The sequence below is a fragment of the Martes martes genome, assembly GCF_963455335.1.
Source record: "Martes martes genome assembly, chromosome: 4".
NCBI lineage: Eukaryota > Metazoa > Chordata > Mammalia > Carnivora > Mustelidae > Martes > Martes martes.
In genome coordinates, this window is record NC_137891.1 from 79,095,381 (window position 1) to 79,109,852 (window position 14,472).

Genomic DNA, 14,472 nt, shown 5'->3' on the forward strand with positions numbered 1-14,472 from the left:
GTCCTGAGGCATTCTAGGAAAGAATCTACAGTCTATAGTAGCTGTGTCACTCATGTGGTTCTCTGTGCCTTCCTTATAGTTCTTATCCCTGTATTCACAAGAGGTAATCAGTAGAATTTTCTCATTTATTGGAGCTTAGGTTTCTCGAAAGAGTGTAGTGTCTCCAGAAAATGCCGTATGAATACAAGCTAATATGTTTTGAACTGAAAGCAATGCGCAAACTTGTATGCCTTGTCCATCCAAGTCCTCCAAGTCACAAGCATTGGCAGAAACAGTAATTTTAAGGCATGGAATTGAAAAGAAGAAATTAGCTTTTTTAAAGTTTATATTGATATTTAGACAATAAAGTAAACATGAAAAATTGTCAAGCATACTTGGTTTATTTTAAAATCATTCTTAATAGTATTTTTTCTTGTGATCTGTGCATTTTAATTAATAAACCCCCACATATTTAAGTTTGAACATTTTGCCAAAAGAGGGCAGTATTCACCCACTGTAGAATGTAAGAGGACCGAAAAATTACTGGAAAGAAGGAGAATGAATTTATTTTTCCTTATAAGGTTGATAAGCTTTGACAAAACTAGATCTGTAATCATTAGATTTGTCTCCCAGTCTGGTCATCTGGGAGTTGCCTAGATTGGACCATCCCAAATTTTAATTTGTTTTTCCTATTACTTTTACATTTTTTAAAGATCTAGTTTAGGGATAAGATTTGTTTGAAAATTTTAGTCTTTAAGGATAAAACCATAAACCTTTTCTAAACACCTGCTTAGAGTGACCAAAAAACTCATTTCAAGCATATTTATTGAAGTCTGTCTTCGCCAGTGTCCTCAGGGCCACTCAACTCAGTGACCCGTGGCTAATTAAACCTGGTAAAGAGTGTGTCTTCAGCCAGTGGTGCTGCCATTGAGCCCAGCGGTGGCTCGGCCGTGTTCTACTTTACACATACGTTTGTGTATCAGTTTGTCTCCTCTGCATGGTGGTGTAGGAGTTCATGGCGTAGACTTAACAGCTTTAAATATTAAAGGAAGAAATCGAAGTAGCTGGTTTGAATCTCGTGAGTGAAATGCTTTGGGCTTGAGGTGTAGAATATATAGGAAGAAAGGAAACCATTTTTGAAAGCATGCTTTGGAGCAGGGAAGGAAAATGTGAGCCCAGATCAACTAATTAGAACTCTGCCCTTTAGGATTTGGTAATAACTGCCAGATAAAAAGAAAAGCTGTTCTCCATCGATTCAATAAATAATCAACTTGCGCTTCAGAAGGACAGCCGAGGGAGAAAAAAGGACAGCTAGGGGCTAAGAGGCTGGCGCTTACATAACATGTAAAGTGGAAGCAACTTTGGAAAAGTTTTTATTTGCGTTATGCTGCCCAAATAGAGTGCGTTTGTTTCCTGAAATGGCTTTTGCACGGTCTAGCTTCTCCACGTCCCGAGTCCAGCGACCCCTAGAGGCGGCGGGTGCCCTCCGCCCTGTAATGTGATCTCCCTGCTCCTGGATTGGTCAGAGGCTGTTTCCCCGGGAGCGGCGCTTAGCCGGGGCTCGCAAGCCGGGCTCCGCACCGCACGGCAGGTTCCGCACCGCACGGCAGGTTCCACACCGCACGGCAGGTTCCGCACCGCACAGGCAGGTCCCGCACAGCAGCCGCCGCCGCTTCCGTCGCCACCACCGCTGCTGCTGCTCCTGCTTCTTGGCTTTCAGCAACGAATGGAGCGATGGAGTCCAGACTTTCCTGCTGGACCGCTTGCTTTCTCCTGGTCGTGTGGTGCCTGCCAGTGCTGCCCTGCCCTAGCCGGTGCCTTTGCTTGAAGAGCACCGTTCGCTGTGTGCACTTGATGCTGGATCACGTTCCTCAGGTGCCGCATCAGACCACAGTTCTGTAAGTTGCCAGAGATGCCCGTTCAGCACTTTTCCATTGCCCTCTACTGAGACTGAGCACTCTGCTTTTCACCTAAATTCCTGATGCGGTCCCTGCTGTGTAACTGGAAGAGGGTTTTCACGTTTCAAACGAATTAATGGTCCTGCTTTGTTAGACTAGAAAATGGGAGCGATGATGTGTTGAAATAAATATGTTTGCACTAGGTGCAGTTGTATTTTCCAGCATCTTCCAGAACTTACTGTTAAGAATTCACAACTCTATCTTAAGAGTATTCCTGCATAGAGTCTCAGATTATTCCTTTCATCGTTTCCAAAATCCTTTGGACTCCTAATTGGGTCAGCATGTGTCTGTCCCATTTGAAAAGAACTAATTCAGCTTTGGAGTGTGCTTCCAACTAATTATGTGCTGGTGATTTGCATTTCTTATGTTCATTATTGGGCTTTGTATTGCGGGTGCCTCTCAGGTGGGTGATCCTGTCAACCTCGGGCCCTTGAAGGACTTTTGGTTTTCCAGAGCAGACCCTGTCCAGTAGAGCACTGGGTACTTAGAAGCCTTCTGGAGCAGTGACTTAATCAGCATCTAGGAGGCATTATGGGATGGTAGTGGGATAGTAGAATAAACCATAATACAAGTATAAGATGGGCCTTGGTTCAAATCCTTATAGTAAGGTGAGGATAATAAACCTGTATCATTGAATTGACATTTGGATTAAATTAAATAGTATGTGTGAAGTGTGAATTGTTTATTACCAATTTTAAGTCTTAGGTCAAAACAGAAGGCAAAACACTGAAAGGACATACTGATTTGAAGGGTTCACCTCTCTGTGGTGAAGTTTTTGCAGATTATGTCATGTCCATGGAAGAGAACTTTCACTGTTCCAAGTCCATTCTTGAGCAGAGTGAAATAGCTTAACATTCCTGGGATTTTGAGATATGAGATAAGAAGATCAGCACTGTATGTTTTTTTTGGTCATCATCATGAAATGAGGAATTTAGCTTGGTAATGAAAAGTTGAAGTTAGTGGTTGTACTTGTTTAGAATAAGATAGATATTTGCCATACATATTTATGGTAATTTTTATTAAGCATTTTGTTTATTTCATATGTTTGCAAATACCAAAATAAATCTAACCCTAAAAAGGAGTAAGACAGGTTCTTGAAACTGGGACTGCTCCACAATCAGCACAGCACCAGAGAGGCCTTTGGACTTGTAGCCATCCCTGTGTCATTTTGTAATAGTGGTTTCTGACAGAGTAACAGCCTTACAGAAGGGGGCAGCTTGTCTAATCACGTGCCACAAACTTAAAATAAAAAGCTACTTAAGCTCCAATCTGGACCTAAAATTTTGATGTTTAGGTGTTTCGAAGAAGAACTTAGCATTCATTAGACACTCTTTTTGAGACATATTGGACAGAACTGAACAGACACTATTGATGTACTTGTGAAGAGACTTCCACTACATGTGGAAATAAGTCCTAATGGTTAGGTTCTCAGGTTCCAGACTGGGACTGCCAATAGCCCTACAGGTGAAATGTGTGTTGCCAGGGTGAGTTCTCAGCTTCATGATGTCTCAGTTTCCTTTTCCATAAAATGGAGATGCTAATAGTATTCATCGTCTAGGGTTATTCTGAAGATTAAATGAGTTAATGCGTGTTAAATACTTAAAATAGCATCTGTCCCTACTAAGCAGTAGAAGGGTTCACTTTTATGTTTACAGTCAAGGATATAATTTGAGCTGCAAACTCAAGTACCCCAGGAGGCTGGCTGGTAAAGTAATGTGAAGGAAGTGGGTGGGTGAGGACAAACCACTTCATGAGTAGTGTGATGGACTGCAACCAACCTCGGCTTGGGTCTCTGGGGGCTGTGAGGAGGAAGTGGTGAGCCAGCAGCCAGGGCCGGCCAGCCCCTGAGCTCATTGCTGCCCTGTGGGAATTTGGGCCTATTGTTAACAAGCTAGTTGTATTTTTCAAGAAGATATGGAAGTCAAAAATGAAATTCCCTAACTTTTAAATCTTAGAGGATAATTTTTTTTTTAAATGTGAAAGGCAACAGCACACAGGCCCAGCCACACATATTTGTAAGTTACTTTTATCCCAGAACCTTCCATTTGTGACCTTTATTAGAGAAATAGTATAAAGGTCAATAAATAGATGTAAAGCTTATAAAAGTTGGTGCAGTCTACTTCCTTTGGGCTCCAAATCTTTGACATACATTTTCAAGCAAGCATTCATGAAGATACACTGCTAATTGCATTAAAATAAGAATTCTGGAAAAGAAAAAAATCCAGCCTTTGGAAACTAAGGCAAATGGGGCCTGGCCTAATTTCTCCCCAACAGCAGCATCAAGAGTTTTTGTTAAACCATACTTAGATATATATGTGTTGTCATCATAACTGTGGAAACAATGTAAATAAACATAGCAAAAGTGCTTAGTAAATGTTAATTAGTAGTAGTATAACTTTCTTGAGTTTGTCTTTACATGTTTTTAAAATTTTAACTTTAATACAGAAAATACTTTTCTCAACAGTAAGTAAGGAAACTTCACTATACTTAGTGATTGATTATGGTTGGTGTTTCAAGTTTAGGAAAATGAAAAAAACTACTACTCCCAATTTTAATTTAATTCCATCTGTAAAGATATCATTGGGTCATTTACCAAATAGGCCGCTGCCATTTAGAAACTCTCACTCTTCATGCTCTCTGTTTTAGTAAAGCAAATCGTTCAGAATTGGGATTAGCAAACAAAAAATTTCTAGTAATGAACTTTAAGGAACCTGTCCAATAATCAGAAGCCCTGTGTAGCTTTTGTTGATTTTCCTTTAGCCCCAGGTCATTAGGTTGTACCTCCAGAATTTCAGCTGCCAGTTAAGAAATGTGATGTTCTTAGAATTCCCAGGAATGAAAGACTGAGCCTCGGTTGAACTCAGGGACTGTGATTAAACAGGCTCTAAAAACCATCTCAATTCCACCAGAAAAAATGTAAAAAGTGATTGAGAATTCCCCCAATTTTAAGTTTTCCCCTAAATTTAAAGTTTCCCCAGTTTTAAATTTACAAATATGTAGAGAGTGAAGTTTTAACTATTTAATTAGGGCATTTCCTTTATGTACAAAGCTTACTTTGCCCTCCAAATATACCAAACCTTGGGAGGAAGGCTGGGGGTGGCAAATGGGAAAATGACAAGTTCAGTCATGAAAACATTTATCCAGCTGATAAAAATGTCATGTTGTTCAAGAAGAAAATAGAATTCCTTCAGCTCTTTCCAGTTTCTAATCAAATCAGACAATTAGATTTTTTTTTCTTAAGTTTAACCCTCAGGGGTTACTTTGACCTTTGAAACAGAATTTTTCATAACTTTTTGCAACTGACATAACTTGCTGGCTTTGAGTTATCACTTAGTATGAGCAGGCCCGGACTCCCTTGACACTTTCCCATTTGGCATGGTTGAAGGGAAGCATGAGGGAACTGGCAGAACTATGTCTGAATTCAAACCTACCCAGTTAATTGACCAGCTGGGGAGAGAAATGGAACTAAAAGTTGAAATGCATTTCCTATTTGATTGCCTAGTTAATAAGTCAGGGTACACTACTTCACTAAATGCCCAGTCTTGGGGGCCTAACACGATGCAGCCTCACCACCCTAATGACTCAGAACAGGTTGGTCCTCAGAGAGGAGCTAGGAGAGGCTGTTCTAGAAGGTAGGATGAGTATTCATGGAGCCCACATGAGGATCTTGGATGGAGGAACAGTAAGGAGAGAGTAGGGCCAGGGGCATGGAGGGCTAAAAGCTACCAGTTGTGCATCGCAGTCTGGGCTGTGACCCACCTCTGATACCTGGGAGTCAAACCAACCTACAGGAGAATTCGTTTAGGGGATAAATGAGTCCTATCTGGACATACTAATTTGGGGGTTTCCCGTGGGACAAATAGTTCAAGAAACCCAGCAGGTAGTTATGGGGACCAGGAGATGTAGATCTGTGATGCCGAGCACTCCCCTTTTTAAAGCACTAGGGAGGGTGTAGGGTGGAGGCATGGGACAGGAACACATGACCAAAGGGGAGAAAGTGAACTGGCCAACACAGGGAAAGCAGTAGGATGTTTCCCAGAGGGGTGTGACCGAGGTACGGCAGAATCGAGCTTGGACACTGAAAGACAACCTGACAATTGGATGCTGCAGATGACAGCAAAAGCAGCTTTGTCTGATAGGAATAGAAGCCAGATTGCAGGGATTAGGGCTGCTTTTCCAGATTTCAGAACTTGGCCTCCACCAGGGAAGTGTTAGCATCCCCATCTCTACATCTCAATATCCTCATAGGCAAAGTAGGGATGAATAATTGCCTAGGGATGCCAGAATCCAAGCAGTCTCAACTCAGGATTCCCTACAGTAATAGCCTGTACTTAGATGATATATGCTGATTAAATTAGTGGAAGAGAATGGTGTTTTCTCTACTGAACTCTGCATGTCAATCCCTATTAAAGATTCTATAAGGGAGATTAAGGGAAGCATTGCACAATAACAGCTTTTGGGGGAATAGTTATAAGGCCACAAAGCTGAGGTCTCTGTTCTAGTTAGCTAGTGCATATATATATAAAAGTTTAATAACAGTACAAGTCTGATGTAAGAAGGACCAATCTGCTTTGCATTTAGGGAGTAAGAAAAGATGGTGAATGTCCTGTTTTGTCAACTTGATAGGGTAATGTAGATAGTGAAAATAAGTAACAAAGAGGGAAAAATCTGAAGAACAGAGAAAATCTGTTGAGTGTTACTTGGGCATCCAGGTGGAGAGGATAGGGGCTCAGGAATATAGTAAGCTTGGGAGGAAAGGGATGCAATTTTGAGGGTCACTGGGGTAAGAGTGTGCATTAATTCAGCTGAAGGGAGGAAATGTGATTTCCCAGGAGGCCCTTGTGGAATAAGAAAAGTCTGCATAGACGAACTCTGGAAAGCCCCACAGTCAAGGGAACACATATGTAATCAAGAGCCAGGATGGTCAGCTGGGGTTGTGAAGTCTGTACACTGCTCAACTCCACACTGTGCTGGGAATGGTGTCCCCCTGCAGTTGTGCTGTGTGCTGGTCCTGGGGGCAAAAGGAAGTGGAGTCAGAGAAGAACACAGCAACCAAAGTAGTAGGAGTACCAGAAATGAATGCTCTCAGCATTTCAAGAGGGAGAGGGTGGTGAAATCTGGCAAAAGAGATTGAGGTAGCTGAGTGCAAATTTTGCCTTCGAGCTGTTGGAAGAGTAGAAGGTTGAAAGAATTTTGTTGTTTTTGTTCATTTTTTAGAGGATGGGGAATGTTTTGTGTGAATGGCAGACAAAGGGGACGGAAGTCACATAGGAGGAGTAAAGATACAAGAGGAGAGAGAGGGTGTGTTTTTGTTGGAGCTTGCAGCTCCAAGGAGTGGTGTTTGGTATCAGATGAGTGTAAGGAAGTAACTGAGAGCTTGATGTCTAGATAGATGAGGCAGGATGCGGACCTTATCTGAAAGGGAGAAAACACACCAGGACAGAGTCTAGAAACCTCAGAGCCAAGGCATCTGGAGGCTCTCAGTGCCGCAGCAGATGTCTTAGCCCAGGCTCAGAATGAGTCTGATGTTTCTGGCTCCAAACAGAGAGAGAAACATTATAGTAATGGTGAGAACTACAGAAATTAAGTTGACACAGTGGATGTTGAGCAACTAGATGTCTCCACTGCTTCAGTGGCATCTTCAACAAATAATTTCTATAGTGTTCTTTTATTCAATAGAGTGTTAACATAAGGTGATTGTGTTAGTCAGCTCAGGGTGCTATAACAAAATACCACAGACTGGGTGATTTAAAAGACATTTGTTTCTCAGAATTCTATATGCTGGGAAGTCCTAGATCAAGTGTCTGGTGAACTTTTTTTCCTGGTCCAGTGAGATGGCTGCCTTCTCATTGCCTCACATGGTGGAGAGAGAGACCATCTCTCTAAGGGCGTTGATTCCATCATGAGGTCTCTACCCTCAAGACCTAGTTATTTCCCAAAGGCCCCACCTCCTAATACCACCACAGGAGGATTAAGTGTTCAACATGTGACTTTGGAGGAGAATCAAGCATTCAGTCCTTAGCAGTGACTCAGGTTTAAGTTATCAAAATGTTTATCCAAAACAAATAGGATACTGATATAATTTAAACATTCTGATATGTTCTTTATTTAATCTGTATGTTCCTTTCTGCTCTGGGACACAATAAGCTATTTCTTGAGATACATGGAGGGCATAGTCTCCTTCTTGCTATTACATGAAATTGAGCATATCTGACCGAAATACAAATCATGAGGCTTTTCCAAATGCAACATGAAAACATTTAAACATTTTAAATATTCTGCCTTTCTTTCAGGCAACAGAGTAGCCACAACAAATGACATAAACAGTTTTATTGTCTAACTCCAGACTATGCAGTGAAAAACTTGAGTTATGATTAAAAACCATCTTGTTTTATTGTTCTGTCTGATCAGTTTGGATCGCTGTATCATTCTTCTCCCAGTGATTCTTCATCTGAGTAGGAAAAAAAAAAAGTTTTATGTTTGGATTTTAAAATGGAAAAAAGGAAAACATCAACATCATTTCAACTAAAGATACTGTAAAAAAAATTCCTAAGTCTACTAACTCCATTTATTTTAACTAAAAGGCAGAACCAGAAGGTCCTCTTTTAACCTCAATTGTTGTAGAGTGTTATGTCTATATAATATGATAGGTATCCATAATACTTTGTGTAAATGGTTTCCAAGAGAAAGGACAGATCTTTTTTTTTTAAAGCTTTTTTTTAGTTTTTATTTAAATTTCAGCATAGTTAACATAGAGTGTAATATTAGTTTCAGGTGTACAATACAGTGATTCAACATTTGCATAAAATACCAGGTGCTTATCACAAAAAAGTGAACTCCTTAATCCCTATCACCTATTTCATCCATCCCCACACCCACCTCCTCTCTGGCAACCATCAGTTTATTTCTCTGGATTTAAGAGTCTGTTTCTTGGTTTGCCTTTCTCTCTTTTTCCCTTTGCTTCCTTGTTTTATTTCTTAAATTCCACATATGAGTGAAATCATATGGTGTTTGTCCTTCTCTGATTTATTTCACATAGTACAATAATCTCTAAATCCATTTTGTTGCAAATGGCAAGATTTCATTCTTTTTTATGGTGGAATAATATTTCGTTCTTTCTGTATACCACATCTTCTTTGTCCATTCCTCAGTTGATGGACACTTGGGCTGTTTCCATAATTTGACTATTGTAGATGCTGCTGCTATAAACATTGGGGTGCCTGTTTCTCCTTGAGTTAGTATTTTTGTGTTCCTCGGGTTAATACCTGGTAGTGTGATTGTTGGAATGTAGGGTAGTTGTATTTTTAACCTTTTGAGGAAACTATGTACTGTTTTCCAGAGTGGCTGAACCAGTCTGAGAGGGTTCCCCTTCTCCACATCCTCACGAACATGTGTTGTTCCTTGTGTTGTTGGTTTCACCCACTCTGACAGGTGTGAGGTGATATCTCATTGTAGTTTTGATTTTCATTTCCATGAAGATCAGTGATGTTGAGCATCTTTTCATGTGTCTGTTGGCCATCTGGATGTCTTCTTTGCAAAAGTGTATGTTCATGTCTTCTGCCCATTTTCAAATTAAATTATTCTTTTTTTGGGTGTTCAGTTTTATAAGTTCTTTATATACTTTGGCTACTAACCCTTTATTACATATGTCATTTGCAAATATCTTCTCCCATTCCATAGGTTGCCTTTCAGTTTTGTTGATTGTTTCCTTCACTGTGTGAAAGCTTTTTATTTTGGTGTAGCCCTAATAGTTTATTTTTGTTTTTGTTTCTCTTGCCTCAAGGGGCATATCTAGAAGGAAATTGATACAGTCAATGTCAAAGAGGTTACTGCCTGTGTTCTTCTCTAGGGTTTTGTTGGTTTCAAGTTTCACATTTAGGCCTTTAATCCATTTTGAATTTATTTTTGTGCTTGGTGTAAGAAAGTGGTCCATTCTTTTGCATGTTGCTGTCCAGTTTGCCCAACACCATTTTTTGAAGAGACTGTCTTTTTCCCGTTGCATATTCTTTACTTCTTTGGTGAAGATTATTTGACCATATAGTTGTCAGTTCATTTCTGGGTTTTGTATTCTATTCTTTTGGTCTGTGTGTCTGTTTTTGTGCGAGTACCATACTGTTTTGCTCTCTACAACTTTGTAAAATAACTTGAAGTCCAGAATTGTGGCCCTGTGGTGTAATGGTCAGCACTCTAGACTCTGAAGTCCAGAATTGTAATGTCTCCACCTTTACTTTTCATTTTCAAGGTTGCTTTGGCTATTTGGGGTCTTTTTCACTCCATACAAATTTTAGGATTGTTTGTTCCAGCTCTGTGAAAAATGCTGTTGGTATTTTGATAGAGATTGCATTAAATGTGTAGGTGGCTTTGGGTAGTATAGACATTTTACCAATATTTGTTCTTCCAATCTATAAGCATGAAACGTTTTTCCATTCCTTCGTGTCATCTTCAATTTCTTTCATCAGTGTTTTACAGTTTTCAGAGTACAGGTCTGTCACCTCTTTGGCTGATTTATTCCTAGGTGTCATTGTTTTTGGAGCAATTGTAAATGGGATTGATTCCTTAATTTCTCTTTCTGCTACTTCATTATTGGTGTATAGAAAGTAAACGATTTCTGTACATTGATTTTGTATCCTGTGAGTTTACTGAATTTATGCGTCAGTTCTAGCATTTTTTTGGTGGAGTCTTTGAGGTTTTCTGTGTAGAGTATCACATCATCTCAAATAGTGAAAGCCTGACTTCTTCCTTGCTGATTTGGATGTCTTTTATTTATTTTTCTTGTCTGATTGCTGTTGCTAGGACTTCCAGTATAGTGTTAACTGATAGTGGGGAGAGTGGGCATCCCTGTCTTTTTCCTGACCATAGAGGAAGAGCTCTCAGTTCTTCCCAATTAAGGATGATATTAGCTTGGGTTTTTCATAGATGGCCTTTATTATGTTGAGGTATGTTCCCTTTAAACCTACTTTATTGAGGGTTTTGGTTTTTTTCCATGAATGGATGTTATAATTCATCAAATGCTTTTTCTTCAAGTATTGAAAGGATCATATGGTTCTTAAACTTTCTTTTATTAATGCAGTGTATCATGTTGATCAATTTGCAAATATTGAACCACACTTGAAACTCAGGAATAAATCCCACTTGATCGTGGTGATTGATTTTTTAAAATATATTGTTGGATTCAGTTTGCTAGGTTTGCTAGTATTTAATGTGAATTTTTGCACCCATGTTCATTAGGGATGTCGGCCTGTGGATCTGTTTTTTAGTAGAGTCTTTATCTGGTTTTGGTATCAGGGTAATGCTACTCTCGTAGAATGAGTTTGGAAGTTTTATTCTCTCTTCTATTTTTTTGGAATAGTTCAAGAAGAATAGGTACTAACTCTTCTTTAAATGTTTGGTAGAATTCTCCTGGGAAGCCACCTGACCCTTCACTTTTGTTTGTCGGAAGTTTTTGATCACTGATTCAATTTCTTATGGTTCTGTTATGTTATGATTCTGTTCAAGTTTTCTATTTCCTCCTGTTTTAGTTGTGATAATTCACATGTTTCTAGGAATTTGTCCATTTCTTCCAGCTTATCTAATTTGTTGACATATAAATTTTCATAATATTATCTTATAATTGTTTGTATTTCTGTAGTATGTGCAGGGGCTGTGCTGGTCTTCTAGGGGAGGGACCTGCTATACTGAGATTGAGGCAAGCTTGACTGAGAAGGGCAGTCCTGCCAGAGCCACAGGGTTGGTGGGGTTTGGTGTAAGCAAGTTAGGAAGCCAATGTTGGCATTGTTCTGCAGTGGTTCTGTGTTTATGCTGAGGGAGAGGGGAGGGAAATGGTGTCAGTCAACTCCTTTGTTCCCAGAGAGGCATCTTGATGCATGCTGCCTTTCAGGGATGCATTCTGAGAAGAGGGAATATTCTCAACACTATGTGCCCCAGGTGTTCCTCACTCTTTCCATGCTCTCTGTAATCCCACTGCCCCACCCCAGTTGTTTGTCTGTCTTCTCTCCAGAAGCAGGGCATTGCCTTCTGGGCTCTATCCCAGCCAACCCCACTGACCTTTGAAATTCCAGGCTTCAAGTCCAGCTGGTTGCAAGCACTCACAAAATCCACCCTCTCTCATTTTTCAGGCCAATGGCTTTGGGGAAATGTTCTCCTTATGCATCCTCCCACATATTCCTCTCTCTCTTGCTCATCTCTTCTACCACAGTCCCTTCCCTCCACAGCAGCCAGGATTGGTTTCTCCCTGAAATTATAGTCTTTGCCTTTCCTACCTTCTTCCATGTGGCCTCTTCTCTCTCTTTAGTTGTGCAGTTTGTTCTGTCAGTCTTCAGGTTGATTTCTGGGGTATTTAGGATAATTTGATAGTTATCTAGCTGTGTTTGTGGTACCAGATGAGCCTAGGGTCTTCCTACTCTACCATCATTTTGAAAATGTAGGACACAGATTTCAGGATTCATTTACCAATTTCACCTGAATTGTGAGCCCCATGAGTAATTAGAAGAGGCAGCTGCCTACATCCATGCATGGTTTGGAAAAAACTTAGAGGTCTCTCAAAGATAGATTCCCCAACTGCTTACCAGATCCTAATTTTCCACCATCTGCCCTTGTATGAGATCACCTAGGACTCCAGTGAAAATCATCCATTTTATCTTGCAGGAATGTTGTGCCCTCATGGATGAAATAGGACCACCAAATCAGTTAATTAAATTAGTACTAATTTAGAATTTAGTACAATTAATTTAGTACAATTAGAACTGATGTAGATTGTGCTTCTAGGAAGGTGCAGCAGAAAATCCAAAGACGCAGGAAGCCAATGGTCTTTGTACACACTGCTCTTTTCGCCTGGAATGCATGAATCCTCATTGTCCTCACTTGGCCTACTTTGGCTTAGTCTTCAGAGGTCAGTTCAGAGCTTACCTTTGGGAATTCTTCTCCATCTCCTTTCCCTTCTTCCCAGTTTTTGGGAGATACCTTTCCCATCTTGATCAGGGAACATGTCACATGGGATTAGGATTGTTAACTTGTCTGCCTGACAGACCAAGTCCTGCCAGGGCAGATAAGACAGATTATGTCTTTTCTTTTTAAACTCTCAGGGCCTGCCAACATAAAATATGTTGATCCATGAATGAACCAGTTGGCAAAATGAAACTTGAGAGGTGGTGAAAACATGCCGTACCTTCTAAGAAACCTGCAGACTGATCTGTTTGGCCTGGATTAAGATGATTTCTTGTTAGTTGTGACTCTTACCTACTGCTACTCTTGTGTTGATCGCTGCTCTTGTAAGGATGCTATGTAATGTGCTCTTGAACTGTAGGCTGAGAGAAGATAATTGATGCCTTGACACAAAAAAGCTTAGGGGAAATGAGGTAAAGAAGAAAAGAGAACTGAAAGCTAAAATTCCAGCGAGTAGAAATGGGTTATCTGAGCGCTGACTGATACTACGGTGCAGGGACAGGGAGGAGGTACTTATGAATTTCCTTGGTTCTCGAGTTGGTCCTTGGTTTGAAACAAAGTATTGGTGCACAAAAAGATGGTTGGTTTTCTTCTTCACCCCACACACATGCATCAGAGTACCTTCCCACGTGGAGCTACTTCCTTCTTGTTTCACCCACCATCCTCCCTCTTGGGGGGAGGCAGACTTGGCTATCATCTGTATTTGACCACCTCTAAAGACAAGCATAGATGAAAAGCTGGTGCAATATGAAGAATTTATTTTATTATTTATTTTTATTTTTTTATTTTTTATTTTTAAAGCATTTATTTTTAAAATGTCCCAAATCAGCTAAAAGCAGCCACCAACTAAGGATTATAACTCAGGGCCCATGGGAATCCTCAATAGTGCTCACAAAGAACTTACCAAGAAAACAGCGCCATCACTTATTATACTGTTAAACCTTCCCAAAATTAGTTAGAGTAGTATTTTATTTACTTATATCTCACATTTGTCCAGAAAATATTTCAAGTGTCTAGTAGCTATTTTTAGTTATGGGAGAAGCTAAAATTCAATGTTTCCCATCTACTTTTTTTAAACATTGTGTTTTCCCTTTTTGCACTTTTCTTATTTCTGATCATGTTTTTCTTTTAATATTAATCTCTCTGAATTTATTGAATGCAAAAGAGGAGGAAGTGGAATTCTGTTAGAACAGAATTCCATTTTTTCTAAGTGTGACATCAGCAGAGTTGTAATCTAGTGCTGAATCTTAGAGTTCCAGGTTACTATATTGCAGGTGGGACCCATACAAAGAATCTGATATCTAAGAACAAACATATGAAGGATTTTGCATCCATGACTGAATTTATGCAGTGTGATAGGTCAAGTTCAGTACTAACCTGGACTGACTGGAAGGAAGCAGGAAGCTAACTAACTTTACTAAGGGGAGTCTAAACTGGCACTCTAAATTTAAAGATTTGCCCATACTGGCAGGGGTGAATATGATGCAAAACATCTTGAGTACCGTTCTGCACTTTTCTTCCCCCAGCAGATTTGAACAATGAGATCCTGGCCAGGCCTTCAGAAAGTCCCCGGACTGAAGTTGTCACCCCTCAG

At 40.0% G+C, this 14,472-nt stretch overlaps 1 protein-coding gene across 1 annotated transcript in view; it reads left to right on the forward strand.

Moving 5' to 3' along the window:
- The first annotated feature begins 1,559 nt into the window (after positions 1-1,559).
- Positions 1,560-14,472, forward strand: part of PXDNL (peroxidasin like) — a 456,789-nt gene continuing 443,876 nt past the window's right edge. The window contains exon 1 of the mRNA XM_080802773.1: positions 1,560-1,877. Coding sequence (XP_080658899.1) covers positions 1,714-1,877 — 164 coding nt within the window. The 5' untranslated portion in view covers positions 1,560-1,713. The remainder of the gene's footprint in view (positions 1,878-14,472) is intronic.